The sequence below is a fragment of the Aulonocara sp. 'chitande type north' Nkhata Bay genome, linkage group LG2 (genome assembly GCF_057382095.1).
Source record: "Aulonocara sp. 'chitande type north' Nkhata Bay isolate Kocher_YH1m ecotype deep benthic linkage group LG2, A_spYH_male_GT1.1, whole genome shotgun sequence".
Lineage (NCBI taxonomy): Eukaryota > Metazoa > Chordata > Actinopteri > Cichliformes > Cichlidae > Aulonocara > Aulonocara sp. 'chitande type north' Nkhata Bay.
The window spans coordinates 23,274,384-23,289,734 of NC_141345.1; the positions used below are offsets into that span (position 1 = coordinate 23,274,384).

General features: G+C 42.1%; 1 protein-coding gene across 4 annotated transcripts in view; it reads right to left on the minus strand.

Moving 5' to 3' along the window:
- Positions 1-321: 321 nt before the first annotated feature.
- frmpd3 (FERM and PDZ domain containing 3) overlaps positions 322-15,351 on the minus strand; it is a 96,917-nt gene continuing 81,887 nt past the window's right edge. For 3 of the 4 annotated variants that reach the window (XM_086311351.1, XM_086311343.1, XM_086311361.1), the window contains 12 exons: positions 15,219-15,264; positions 14,484-14,588; positions 12,611-12,718; positions 10,788-10,919; positions 9,666-9,785; positions 9,314-9,450; positions 7,481-7,607; positions 7,039-7,128; positions 6,783-6,962; positions 6,483-6,618; positions 4,892-5,779; positions 322-4,372 (listed from right to left, as the gene is read on the minus strand). In XM_086311351.1, coding sequence (XP_086167477.1) covers positions 1,572-4,372; positions 4,892-5,779; positions 6,483-6,618; positions 6,783-6,962; positions 7,039-7,128; positions 7,481-7,607; positions 9,314-9,450; positions 9,666-9,785; positions 10,788-10,919; positions 12,611-12,718; positions 14,484-14,588; positions 15,219-15,264 — 4,870 coding nt within the window. In that variant the 3' untranslated portion in view covers positions 322-1,571. The remainder of the gene's footprint in view (positions 4,373-4,891; positions 5,780-6,482; positions 6,619-6,782; positions 6,963-7,038; positions 7,129-7,480; positions 7,608-9,313; positions 9,451-9,665; positions 9,786-10,787; positions 10,920-12,610; positions 12,719-14,483; positions 14,589-15,218; positions 15,265-15,351) is intronic. The other variant, XM_086311370.1, reaches the window with a different exon arrangement.

Sequence of the window (15,351 nt, forward strand, 5' to 3'; positions counted from 1 at the left end):
CATGTGTTGTTATTCATCTGAGGTTGTTTGCAGTTTATTTTAAGACCTTTTGTGGACCAGATGATTTCTTAAATCATGCAAACCATTAGATTTAAAACTGACTGATCAATCTTATTTTTATTCAAAACAGTAAGTTGCATTTCCTGTGTATTTTTGTTATTTAGCCCAATTGCCTCTGATAATTGGTAAACGGTTTCACAGCACTTTCTTTTAATAGCACATCCACTACACACGTTAGGCTGGCATAAATTCTAAAGGCTCTTGCTGTAATTTCCAGGAATAACAAGAGGATGAGACACAAAGAAGATTTCAGACAGGAAATGATGTGTTAGTTTTATTAAAATACATAGAAAACTACTTTATGTGTTCTTAAATATTTGCTAGATTGCACAATGTGTAACAGCACATAGAAAGCAAATTTGTTTATATTGTTTCTGAAAACTTAAATAAAAACAGGGGAATCTTTTAAAATTGATCAGCATTCACTTTTAGGAGATGAATTGTGAAAAAAAAAATAGCGGCATTAACTCTCTTGGAAACAGCGAATCAAACATTAAAAGATACAGTTCAACTTCAGAACTAGTTTCAGAGGTTGTGCAAAGTCCTAAGGATAAGCCTACTCACTTGCAGGTGGGTGTGTATAAACTATTGTTAACAATTGGTGAGGTGCAAGTGAGCTATGGATTAGTGGTGGCATAAAATACAGTCTGTGTTACTAAGTACATTGTGGGTATGCCTTCTCTGCAGCAGAATGAGGTAACAACACTCATTACTGTACCGTGAATAAGATTGTGACTTGAATCTATGCTACATTTTCTGCCCTGAGCAGGTCTGTTTCATACCTGCACCTTTATAGTGAGAGAAAGGGCATGTGTTTATCAGTATAGTTAAATATTTATACTTGTCTTTGAGTGCTTTTCATTTTCCAACACTGTCACTTACATTTTGACTCTTGTATCAGTATTTCACACTGTCAACATAGCTAGCAGAGACCAGTTTGCATTACAACAGAAAATTCAATAAACACAAACACCATCTAACACCATCTAACCAACCAGCCAACCCTTTGGACTACGTACTTTACAGAAGTTGCTATACTTGACGAGACTTCTGAAATATTTTTGTCCAAAGCATACATTTATTTCTGATGTGTTATAATTTTAATAGTTCTCTTGTTTCAATACATTTCAAATATATTCTTCACCTTTTTTCTTCACAAAACTTTATATTATTTGCTAGGTAGACACAACTCAAATATACATTACATATAAAATATTATACTATAATCATTTATGTATATTGTGAATATTGATATGAGGTGATTAGCCCTGTATCATCCAGTCTGTGTAGGGTTCATATCCCATTGTGCATTAGTTTGGTGTATCTTTCTACTTCATAATAAGATCCACGAGGCTACCTCAGGGCCTGTAAACATGTGATGGAACAGTTGCATTGCAATTTTTACTGAAGATGATTCATTGCACATCTCGTAAAAAATGTAAATAATAAATAAATAAACAATGAATTTGGATAGAGTTGCCACCCACATTCGGGACTGTTCTGATTTCATCTTACTGCAAAGGCAAAGTTTTGATGGGTCGAGTGAGGGAGCTCATGTTATTGGCGTTGGAGGAAACTTGGGGGCTCACTGTTTTTGTCGGTAAGCTGCTTGAGTGCCCCATTGACTCTTCTGCTGCACGCAACAGCAAAGTGTAATTGATGGCAACTTCCTCAACTTTTCTCAACAGCTGCAGCCTTTGGGCTTCTGAACGAACCCCTCTGACCAGTTTGATGAAAGTCTGAGTTAGTTCACACAACACTTGAAAGCTAGCCGTGACAACAGCAAGCATGCGTGTTGGACTTTTTTCAACACTCGCCACTCTCCGACAAGATGCTCTGAATTCTTTGAAGCGCACAGCCAGCTCCTGTTTGTACTCTGTAATCCGTGAAGGTTGAAGGCGAGCCTCACCCTCAGCTTGTGGGGTGTTAGCACAGTGACGCAGGATAGCCAACAACTCATTAGCATCCAATTGAGCATTTAGAAAACCATCGGGCAAGCTAAACGTTTTCCCTTGTAAAGCCTGCACCCGAGCTAGGCTCCCCTCCAGTGTACCGCAGGCTCTCAGGTCAATCTCCTGCATCTGAGGTTCCTCCTCTTCCACCTCCTCTTCGTCCCCGCTGCAGTCCTCGGCATTAAGAACCTGGAGGGTTTTGCTTACGACAGGAAAGGTATGTGAGTCCAGCTCCATGCCTGGAAGGACCTGAAGGGGTATTGAGTATGAAAGTTCATCTTTCTCGCTGCTTTCGTCTGCAGCCTCACACTTCCGGTAGCAAAAACAGAATGAGCAGCATTTGTCTTTGTCATCACTGTCTTCGCTAGGTATGGTCAGCAACACCTCTCCAGTCCCTTCTTTGTTTTCACGCAGTAGTTCCTCTCCTTGAATGAAAAACACACCCTTTTTCCCTTTCCCCTCCTGGTGGGACTGAGTGTGGACTGGCTCTACTGGGGTGGGGAGCCTCAGCCCTGTGGCTCTCACTCTCTCCATCTCCTTCTCGAGACTTTTGGCTTTGGGTTTTACCTCAGCATACACAGGTGTGCTAGTGCTGTTGTCCAGTTCTCCAATGCTGTATCGCCTCTGAAGCTTCTTATATTGTGGCGCTCCCATGCAATCTGTTTGAGAAGTACAGGTGGGCAAGCAGGAGCCATGTTCTCCTCTTGGCTCTCTTGACTCAAGACTTGTAGATCGTATTCGTGTGGTTTTGATCTCCAAAGTCTGAGGTCTCCTCGTAGCACCTTGGGTTTGAGGGGCTTTGGAGACTGCAGGAGGGGTCTTCGAGACAGTTCTCTCTCTACCTCTGTTTTGAGTCTCCGTTGTAGAGCCAACCGGTGTGTCAGGTAGTCGCATCCCCCTACACATTCGCTTGCAGTCACAACTGCGTCGCTGCTCCCTGGAGATCCCTGGTGCCTTAAGGACTGGACTGGAACGGAGCTGGCAGGAACAAGGAGTTCCTGAAGGTACGGGTGAGGAACCTTGGGGCATAAATTCTCCCTGCGATGACTTTGGTTTCAGCAGCTCCTCTAAAAACTCTAGCTCATACTGGCGAACTTTCTGCAGCTGAGCCCTGCGCTCATCTGTTTCTCTTCGCATTCTCGCTGGAAATGTGGCTGAAAGAAGATTTCTAAAGCTCAGGAAGGGAGCACTGCGCTGGGACTTCCCCTTACCACTGCTCTGTTTCTTCAAATCTCTGGCAGGGAGAGTGGAGACTTTATCTACAGAGTGACTAGGGGTTGTTGGATCATCTAAAATAGGTAAGGATTTCACTGGGCATTTCTGCGACTCAGGTTGTGATTTGTCCAGGGCACCCTCAGTTTTGCTTTCAGCTGTTTCTTTTCTCTCCGCTTTTGGAGGCAAACGAGGGGAGTACTTGGTTTGTATTTGTGGGCTGGGTTTTGCCAAATTAGGTTCTGGTCCTATTTTCGCCGCATTTTCTTTGTTGTTAGCCAGCTGGAGACCTTTGGCTCGAAGGCGCTCATCATCTGTGGGAGATGAGGATTGAAACACGACTATTTTCTGAACCTGTGGGTCTTTTAGTCTCAGTTGAGATGTAGACTCCTGTTGTACTGGACAAGTACAGAAAAGGTCATCAACTGGCAGAAGTTCTGTAGAGGCTGAAGGCTTCATGGTCTCACTAGAGGCAGTCTCGGCATCTTGGCACATGTTAGAGGGGGAAATCTTGGCAGTGGCAGTTCTATCCACAGACAAGAGACTAGGTAAGGCTTTGTTTGCAGGGTCTGTATTGAGAGGTACTGCTGTCTTCCCCTTTATACCATCAGAGATATTTTCTCTCACTGTCTCCCCAGAAGAATTTACTAACTTTTGATCTTTGCTGACTTGCTCTGTGTGTGAAGCACCAGAAGCCTTAAGTTCCACAGGTGGTTTAGACGGGGGCTCTGGGGTGTTTGCTTTGGTGGGTGCTTTTAATTCCCCTTTCGATTCAATCTGAGTAGTTTCATGATTGCCCGCCTGTTCTGTCACAACACTGAGAACCGCAGAGTCCTGGCTTGGGCTGACTTTAAAGGGAACAGTCTTGCTCAGGATTACTTGCTTGGGTGGACAGCCAGCACGGATCTGACCCACGGAGAAGGCCCCAGTCCCTATGGTCTTTGCAGTGCAGCCAGGGATTGCCAGGGGAAAGTCACGGCGGCAGAGGATCCGATCCTTGTTGATATGGTGAGCCAGCAGGTAGGCCTGGTTCTGGTTCTGTTTCATAGCCGACACCATCTCAGAAACGTCTGTCAATTCAGAAGAGTTGGTCTCATGGCCTGAGTCCAGTGATGACTCAGGTGTAATAGCAGCTAAGACAATCAGGCCTGAAGAGGAGAGCAACACAGTATAATGTTAGAATAACACACGAAATAAAAAAAAGAGAACATTTTCATAGTGTTCTGTGGAAACTGATATTTCCAGCTGACTGATAAAATTGTGATAATGAAACTGAAAATCAGTCGGGATCAAATCTCTTCAGATAATTTTATGCATCAATGGGTTTTCCACACAAGACACAAGAGTACTGTGGGTTGTGTGTGCACAGCTCTATGAGTGTAAGTGCCTCTATTTTAGGCAGATATAAAAATTTGGTTGGCTTGTTTTTTTAAGCACACGACTTAAATAGGCAGCTACTGATTCCTTATTCATGCAAAATCTGCTATTTTTTAGATGACTGACAACATTATTTTAAGCTTAATTAAAATATCTTTCTAGTTGGATATTAATGAACTAAAATGATGTATTGCAAATGTATGGTAATACTGTTTACTGGCAGTACATAATCCATGGCCTGTTTTGTACATGTGTATTTTGAGAACAGTGGCATGACTGAGGTTGTTGACCTGCAGTCTGTGTTGGCTGTTGAGGGTGATGGGGGTAATCCTCAGAGGCAGCCAAAGCTTCAAGTGCCTGTAAGGTGGACACCAGAGCGTCATCAAGCTCCTGGGCATGATCTCGGACCGTTCTTGTGGCCACATTATCAATAAGTGTCACAGGCACATCTTCCTTTGCCTGGGACAGCTTTCCAGAGGCGACCGCGGTGCTGGCACTGGTACGAGCCTTCCTCCCTCTCTTTGGGTCATCCTCATCAGAACTGTTGTCCCTGAAGCCAGGTGGTGGGGCAGCAATGGCAGGTGGTGGTGGTTGCAGCTTCTCTCCACCGCCAACTGCCTCTTCCTCTTCTTCATTCCCAGGTGGTGGTGGTAGAGCTGTCAGGTCAACAGCTCCTCCATCTCGGGAGGCACAAGTACTGGAGCAGTGTTTCCCAGAGCTTCCACTGCTGTTCATTGCAGGTGAGAGACCCTCTGCCCTAAGCCTGGCTTTGCAGGAGTCACAGAAGTATCGTGACGTTTTCTGGGATTGACCCATTGTTTGTGCTCGGATTCTAAATCCAGCATTCTCCACTGCTGGGTTTTCTAAAACTCCGGCTATTTCCTCTGTACTTTGCTGGGTGGGATCTGACTTTGTGCGGGGCCGTCCGGGTGGCTCCTGTGAAATAAAGTTCTCATTGATGTCGAGTTCTGCTTCGGCATGCGTTTGGAGATCCTGAAATTGTTGTTGTTCTCGAAGGTGGACATGACACAGGCCTAGATGCTGAGGTTCTGCGGGAACCACGGCCCTTGAAGACCCTGACTCCCTGTGCGAGCTTTCCCTCTCGTCTCCTCGTCGCCCTCCACTTGGCAAGCTGGCTGCCCCAGAGCGTGGGTGTGCATGGTAGGAACTTCTGTAATCTGAGGATAGAATTGTCAGAGGAGTGGAGAGTTTGAGGAGTTAAAAACTAATGGGGACAGAGAAGATCCAGATGGAAAAGCAGGCAGCAGCTGGTGGTCACATGGGGATTATTTATTTCAAAAATGAAAATTGAACGTTGAAGTTTGTTTGAAGTTAGAAGGTTAGATTCAGTGGGATGTGATGATAGAATGGTACTGTTCTTCTTTGATGTAGACTAAAGGTTGATACAGCAGATGGAAGCAGATCTGTTCATGTCTGGACAGCAAATGTTTATGATTACAGCAAGAATACATTTCAGTTAATCAGTTTCAGTTGATATTTTGTGTAAAAGTGAAATATGGACTACTTTTTTTCCAAATGAGTCAAGATGGAGATGGGAAGAGAGACAGCAGAGGGCGCCATGGGATGGGATTTCCAGGATACTCTGGATAATCAGGTAATGATTTCAAGCAGTGTCCATCAATGTCCATGAAGACTGAACATAATGAAGACTGCCAATTTCCTGACATGCAGTGTCTAATACGAAACCGGAAGAAAGACACTTATACGACTCTGAATGTGTGATGTTGTTCAACTTAAACTATTAAGGAAACAATGTTGTATTCTGTAGTTTTAAATTAAATCTTTACTTGGGCGTGGGCATGTAGTTCAGCATCAACATGGCATTTTGCAAATGAACAACAGAGGTTAAAAGTGACATACCTGCCTTGGTCAGCTGCGACTGACCCGGGGTTCTAAAGTAGATTGTACGTTTAGGATCTACAAAAAGCTTGAAGTAACCAGAGATGAGGCACGCAAAGTTACTGGCATCAGGCCATTCCATGAGGAGAACCAGTGGCTGTAAGGGAATGTCACGAAAGAGAATTAGGAGACTTAATAGGGGACAAGCATAGACCTTATCAAATTTAACTGTTGACCAGTGTATACTAAACAATTGTAGTATTTCCAAAGTTAAGTTTTAAACTATTGTAATATGAAACTTTTGGCACTTTGTAATGATACCTTGGCCTCATGGATTGTCACCTCCACACGAGCCACTCCCTGGCTCTCACGGTAGAGCTGGATCTTAGACACCCGACTGAACTCGGCCAAAACCGTTGTGAGGTTATTTTTCAGATCAATAACGTGACTGATGCCATGTCGAGGACCCACCAACAGGGTTGTAGCTGATTGTTTCTCCTCCTACAGAAGAACACAGCAACTTTACCATGATGGATGGATGGACATTTTACAGACGAATGATCCAAAAATATATTACCAGTCCAACAGTATGGAACAGTATTCCACCAAAAGGTGGAAGGTCATTGAGCACACGCATGTACTGCAGCTTTCCTTGCAGTGGAGGGACCTGTCAACAGAATGATAAAGAAGAATCTTTTAATAAAGACCAGTCCACCTTTAGTGCTCCATACAGCCTCTTAGGGGCACTCTTGAGCCACAGTTCTTTCTAATAAACTCTTATGCAACAGTTACATCTGTAAGGATGAAGAGCTTGTCGAAAGGAATGATTATCAAGCAGACATAAAGATTCTATACAATAAACTAAGATCCAGCAGAGGTTTTGGGTTTGCATTAATAGTAATCAAGAATATGGAGCATTTGCATGCATATACATATAAAATCATCCAGCAAGATACAAGCTATTGCAGTCATTAAAATGGTTTAGATTTTTACTGATAAAATGTTTTATATGAAGAAACCTTGTTCCCCGATGGTGGTGGATGCTGGTACGTCTTCAGCAACTGAGACAGGGATTTGCACACGTTTTTCTCCTTTACTGTTGGAAGTAGAGTAAGTGGAAGGAAAGGCTCTAGACCCCACTCTTTTCTGTGAAAACACAGAGAAGGATAGCAGAAGTGTACGCAAAAGACAAACAGAGTGGCGTGCAAGAGTACAAGGAAGATGTCATAACTGCAGGACCAAAGAAGTTTTCTTTCATCCTATTGGAAGATGTAGTGAGCCTGGCTGACATCTTCTACCAGCCCTGGTTTGACATTCCTGACGGACTGGAAGCAGCATGTGAGGCTGGGAAAGAATGTCTCGGACTCCCGGACCATCAGCACCGGCTCCCCTCAGGGCTGTGTTCTTTCTCCTCTGCTCTTCTCCCTGTACACCAACTGCTGCACCTCCACCCACCAGTCTGTCAAGCTAATCAAGTTTGCAGATGACACCACCGTTATTGGACTCATCTCGGACGGGGACGAGTCTGCCTACAGGAGGGAGGTTGAACGTCTGGTGTCCTGGTGCAGCCACAACAACCTGGTGCTGAATGCCCAGAAGACAGTGGAGATTATTGTGGACTTCAGGAAGCACACAGCCCCACTCCCCCCCATCATCCTGACTGACACCCCCATCACCTCTGTGGACTCATTCCGCTTCCTGGGTACCACCATCACCCAGGACCTGAAGTGGGAGCCCACCATCACCTCCGTCATCAAGAAAGCCCAGCAGAGGATGTACTTCCTGAGGCAGCTGAAGAAATTCAACCTGCCAACACGGACGATGATGCAGTTCTACACTGCAATCATCGAGTCCATCCTCACCTCCTCCATCACCGTGTGGTACGCTGGAGCCACTATCAGGGACAAACAGAGACTGCAGCGTGTTGTGCGCTCTGCTGAGAAGGTGATTGGCTGCAGACTCCCATCTTTGCAGGACCTGTACACCTCCAGGACATTGCGGCGTGCAGCTCGGATCTCAGCTGACCCTTCTCACCCTGGACACAGTTTGTTTGACCTGCTCCCCTCAGGCAGGAGGCTCCGGTCCATTCGCACCAGAACCTCTCGCCATAAGAACAGTTTCTTCCCCTCTGCTGTTGGACACATGAACAATAACCATATGACTGTACCCGCCACTAACACATGACCCTACGCTGTGTCACTGCATCATTCTATGTTTGGCACTGATCACCACCTGCACTCATGTATATATCTTTCAACGTAGCACTCTTAATTCTTATTCTCATGTATATATCTCATGTATATCTCATGCACATATCTTTCCACGTAGCACTTTTAATTCTTATCCCTACTTTAATTTTTTTCCATGTCTATTTAAGTGCTATTTATGACAGCATGTTTGCACTGAAGCACCGCAGCAATTTCCTAATGTTGTAAACCTGCTCAACATTTGGCAATAAACCCCATTCTGATTCTGATTCTGATCTGATTCTGATTCTGATTCTGACATGGCTATCCTAAGTCTATTACAAGCACATTGAACCTGTTCTGCTTCTGTGGTTGTGATAGTCAAAGCTAGGTCGAGGTTTCGAAGAGTAAGTGGGCAAGTTGAGGGAGAGATGTAATTTCACAAAGCAATGGCTTTCTTTTTTTCATAATGACCTGCAGAAAATGATCCTTAAGTATTTGAGTTTTTAATACTGCTGGGATTAATTATTAATCATTTAGATATTGTTGAATGAACAAACGTCACTAAGGGACTCAGAATGGTTAATGAGGTTAAGAATGCAATAGATCAGGGTTTTTTTTTCCCCCTCTATAATTTCTGAAAACGTCACTTTTTTGTGGACTTACTCGACATGCTTGAGGGAGATCTTCTGATTGGGCCTTGCAGAGGACACAGTGATGTAAATATGAAGTGCGGCCAATCGTAACGTGACGTCTGATTTCCAGTCCATGCCAAAACGCTCCTTGATGACATCGTTGCGACTCTGTGAGGACATGACGACACATTCTCTGTATAGTGCTCTTTCCAAATTGTTTTTAAAATGTATTATTGATTTGTTTCGATTTCCTCATATTCCCAAAGAACAACTGCAAGAAAACTGTTTGCTCTGGCTCAAACAGCACTTTGAGGAGATGGCAACTTCAAAAGTATCATGACTGTTGACATCTGTTTTAATCTTCCTTTAATCCAATGCTTTACCTGTATATAAAGGTACTCAAATGCAGCGGGGTCCCTTCTTAGCAGATCTGCAGGGTCCTTGGGAAAGAAGCAAATGCGGAACAGACACTTCATCCCTTGGAAATAGGTTCTATGCACCACCTGTGGGAATACAATTATATCAACCACATACCAAATAACTTTGATTTTATTCACATATTGCAGTATCATTTTCATTTATTTCATATTTCATTTAGTCATTTCAGTATCATTTAAGTGAAGAGAGAAGACTGATGCATCATGAATCAATCTGCACTATCTTGGCATTTCACGGTGAGTTCTGTTTATGTGTCATTTTAGTCAAGGTGTAGTACGGCAAAAATGTTTAATGATCAAAATCACCTGCTGAAGTTCAATACGGGGATCAAAATGGAAAAATAGTTATTTAAGTGACCTTAAATGTGGAATGGTTGTTGGTGCCAGATGGGTGATTTGAGTATTTCAGAAACTGATGATCTACTGCAGGGGTCTCAAACTCCAGTCCTTGAGGGCCGGTTCCCTGAAACTTTTTTATGTGTCCCTTTTGCAACACAGAGAATAATCCAAAAAAAGAGAAAATATTCAGGAGGTCTGTGAGAAAAAGTGGTTTTTGATTGTTGGTTGTTGATGCCAGTGGTCAGGAGAGAATGGCCAGACTGCTTCCAGCTAATAGGAAGGCAACATCACTTAACCAAGGTGTGCAGAAGAGCATCTCTGAATGAACAACATGTCAAACTTGTGTGGTCAAGAACAGGGAACTGCAACCAGAATTGATGAGAAGACAACTGGAAAAAGGCTACCAGGTCTGATGAATTTCAATTTTTGCTCAAACAATCGTGGGAACCTCTGGTATAGCAGTAGGCAATACTGCTTCTCAATAACAAGGGCTGTGTTTTAATCTGCTGGTTATCTGAAGATATTGGATTTATTGGTAGGGGAACATGTCCTATCAGTTTCATGTAAATGTAGTTATAAAAAAACTTTTCAGTGACAACAACTTTTGGTGGGTAGGCTTTTGTTCTGTTATTATTTTTTAACACAGAAAATCACTTTTAACATAGCATGTATAAAATTTGAAGTGTTTTTAGACAAGTCGTCTTCTTTTTTTCATTCTAGGTTTCTTACATGTGTCAGTGGCTGGTTCTCCTGCAACAGATGCAACTTCTGATTCTGGTCCAGACCACCTGCCTCCAACACCAACGCAAAGTGCTCGATGTAGCGCAGTGAAAGGCGGTCCTGCAGGGAAGAGATCACATCCTGGAGGAAATGAGATGGAAGCAGATGAGTGACTGGGATACACTGCCTCAGTAAGAATACATTAAGCTACAAGAAATATGAACATTCATTGTACTGAAGCTACTTTTCACCTTGAACCCTTGAACCCCCCTCCCTCCATGTTTATGTGGTGCATTTTATCATTGATATCATTGTAGTGAGTATTTTCACTCAAATCTCTGTGCTTTGATATTATGTTTTGCCATTTTGTGCAGTAGAGAGCTTTTATAGATATTCTATATTCCGCACAGTGATTGCAACCGATTTAGGAAAATAATTCCAGCACGTTGGAGTGTGCAGGGAAAACATTTTACCTCAGTGCAGATCAGTATCTATGAATGATGTAGAGCTTCTTGTATCATCTTTCTAAAATGCAGAGAGTACCATCTAAGGGGACATTTATGACTTATCATTCCTCACTGCTGGCAATGCCTCAGGATAAGGTTTCATAATTTCTTTGGACTCTAAGTTGCACGGACATGAAAAAAGGAGTCTAATGTAGTGATGTTACTGCATTTTGGTAATGAATTTTTATATGGACTCTTATTAACAACTGCAAAAGAAAGCAAGTACACTAAATGCTTTGCTGCCCATCAAGAAGTTAGTTGACTTGTGCTGATGTATTCCAATAGCTGTCCCTAAAAGATAAGCAGTTTTAATGCTATTGATCTGTGTGCTTTGCATTAAATGACGCTTGGGGGAAGCCACACTATCAAGTGAAGGAGCCACAGAATGCAGCCGAAAACACCGCAGGGAAGCTTCTTTAGTTGACAGATACTCTAATAGCCATACAAGTAGGCATCCTCTTGTACCATTGATTAAATCTGCGGTATTGTATTATTGATCTGAGCTTTCTTATTATGCTGAAATTCCATTTAATTAGGCTGACAGGAGAGAGCTTCCGCTATCTCTCCTTTAAAGTGCTTCTGAGTTTTCTTTTTTCTTTTCTCCCTCACCCTCCATGAGCAGAAGAGAGATTTGTAAAATCTAATAGAGTCCATTTAATGAGTCTGCTCGGAGATGTCACACTCATCTTAGAGGCTGACATAGAGACAGAAATGACCTCTGTCTGACTGAATTCATTTGTTGCTTTATGACCTTAATCACTTTAATGAGATTTTACATTCCAGAAACTGCCAGGAAAAAAGTTTCATAGAATTAAAGCTATTTTTTTTTCTCTGTGTTTTCTGAAACCTGTGATTAATTAGATAAACTTTGAGGGCTCTTAGCTTGACAGATTTGTGGTTAAACTGTTTATTTACTTATGGCAATTTGACTGTGTTGATAGTCTTTCTGTATTCTGATCCAAAATGTACTTTAACGATTTATTTGCTACAAAATGGATTTATGTCGACACCAAAAAAAAAGAAAAGACGCAAAAACCAAAACACAAGATGGGTATGTATGATGAATGTACATCCATCATACATTTCCCTTTTAGTCTGACTTCAACTATATTCTCCAGCTTTTTTATAGCAAAACAATAAAGAGGGATGAGGGAACTGCAGTTTATCACCACGAATTATCACTTCACATCTTCATCTACTTCACGAGGAGCCATTTCAACCATAGTCAAATAAAATTAATGATTATAGGGGCACTAAGTCATTGCTGTAATCATGTGGTAATTCCTGTTGCCCTTTCCCCTGTGCTCAGCTGTAGGCTGTACGTACCCGAACAGTGGTACGGCTATCGAACGTAAATGACTTGATCTGTCCATTCTCCAAGAACACCTTCAACACATTTGGTATGAGTAGCAAAGAGTCGTCCTTGAGCATTGTCTGAAAGAGAAAAAAGTCCTGTGTTTAGCCCAGGAAAGGCATGTGTGAGCTAGTTTTGCTGTAAAAAAAATCAACACAATCAGCTTTACTCGTTGGCGAAAGGCAATAATAAAAAGCACTGCAAAGGGAGGATCTAAGAAACAAAGGGGCCTTACGAGAACAATAGAGTGATTCTTAACTGAAGGAAAGTTGATAAAATAAATTACAAATTTTGTATTGTTCTTTTTTTTTCTCCCCTTTGGTTTTCTTTCTTTCTCTCCCCCTCTTTCTTTCATTCTTTCCCCCTGTCCTATCCCACAGTCATGTCTGTCCCGTTTGCAACTGAAAATAAAATAAATTCATAATTATAATAAAGGTCAATCAAATGGACCAATATGATGATCCACTTAAAATAAATCCTCTTGGCATCTTTCTTGGCCTCAAGACAACAATTCTGATGGCTATAGATCCAAACGGGACACAAAAAAAAAAAAAAAAAAAAAAAAAGAAAAAAATTGTATTGTTCGATACATATGCGTACTGAACCGAAAGCACTGTATCGAACGGTTCAATATCGATACGAATATCGTTGCACCCCTAATATATATATATATATATATATATATATATATATATATATATATATATATATATATATATATATATATATATATATATATACATATATATGACAAGGTTGGTAAGAAAATTAGTCAGGCATTGCTAGTCGCGGCAGAGAAATGTGGATTTTACTGCAACAGTATCTGTCTCACAAAAAGCATTTAGATTAAGCGGAGAGCTGTGTCCGCAGCAGATGCCCAAGCAGTCTGTTTTCGGAGAACTTAAGTATTCAAAAGACTCAACAAGCTGTTCCTCCGTGCAGATTGGAAGAAACTGAAGTCTGAGTTACGAGTGAACAGATCTTCCTCCATACTGCAGCACTAAAGCCAGGGTGCACTGGTTAAGCGACTCAGATAAACAGGTCTATCGCTTCCCATTACAAGCCAACCACCTTTGTCCTTGCTGGTTTACAGTGATTTGGAACCAGTTTGACATATGCAAAGTCTGCCCAGAGAGGCAAATTACAACTCAACACTATTATGTCACTGTCCCTCTTTTTTGCTGACACTGTAAGTCTATAGCAGATAGTAAAATCGATACTGAAAAAAGCCTTTATTCAAAGATCAGTGATTTGGTGGTCCGTGCACCAAACAATTGTATTCTCTGTCTTCTTTGATTAACTTAACACAAAAGGAAAATAAAATTTTGTCCGATTTTTTTAATTTATTGATTATCTGTTTCCCGCTATGTTTTTGCTTTCACCTTATTTATTGCGTGGGCTAATGTTCCCTAAATGTGTTCTTGATTGACATGTTGCTGGGGACTGTACAGAAATGCTTTTATTACTGGAGCATTTTGTTGGAAATGGAGGTGTTATCTGTAGTGTGTGGATGTTGATTAGTAGAGTGAGATTTTGGGAGGTTTACCATATGCAGCTGAGTTGAAAGGTTGGACTATAATGGTCAAAAAAACAAATGAAGTCATATTGTGATTGTTTACATGGCTTTGAAAAGAGGGAGGCTACAGGTTGTTTTTTTTTCAATGCCTCAGCCTCTTTCTCACTACACACACAAACAGGATGATTGAACATCCTAAAAGGATGGTGAGAGGATGCTTAAGGATTTCTGAAAGCATTTGTGGCTGCTGATCAAACCAAGAGAAATGCACAGGAGGTCTGTGTTTGCGCGCGTGTGCATGACGTAGAGACGCGACAAGTTGAACTTACGGAGTCCGGGTCGCTGATGGACACTTGCTCTGAGAAGCGCACTTTGGGCGGGTTTGTTCGCAGGCGGGCCTTTTTGGCTGCACTTATGAAGGCAGATTTAGGTGACTGAGGATGAGAAGAGAGTGGGAGAGGAACTCAGCTTAGAGGATGAGACATAAATGAAAGAAAAGCCCCCCCGACTGCTGGTGCTAAAGAGACATATTGGAGAGCAGGCTAATGCTACTGCAATGCGACAACTGGATAAGTGCAAACTTTTAACATTAGCCTTACCCCATTTTCAGTATTTAAAACTGGTTGTTTTTTTAACTAAATAAAATTTTTTAACACTTAGTATTATCAGTACATGGATAATGAGCTTTCATGCGCTTTCATAATGTCAGGGTTTCACCATCTAACAATGTCCAGTTTAGTCAGATGGTTAGTGGTGCTTTTCCTTTTTCTCTGTATTTATCTGTGCATACACAGAAGAGTCTTTATTTAATAAGGTCTCATGTAGGTGCTAATATGCTCACTTAGAGTTCTTCTGAGGGGTGACCAGAAAAAGAAATCACTCTAGCGTGTAAAGCATGGCAGCGAATACTAATGTGTGCCTGCACTGCATTGGTGTGTACTATTATGAGGGAGAACTGTATAGATTCAGGCTGAAAGTGGAAGTGTTTATTATTGACTGATGAGAAGTAAGAGAAATCCTGAAGGACAGGAACAGGAAAGAAAGCGATTTTCCCAGCTTACTACCTGATGGGGCTGCAGCACAGTGAGAACTATCGTGTCTTTGCAGCGTCTATGGAACAACAGAGAATGGAGTGGGTTAGAAAATGCCAAGGACTGCACGGTATTTGGAGGCCCCCAGTTTATAGCTGCCGTCTCC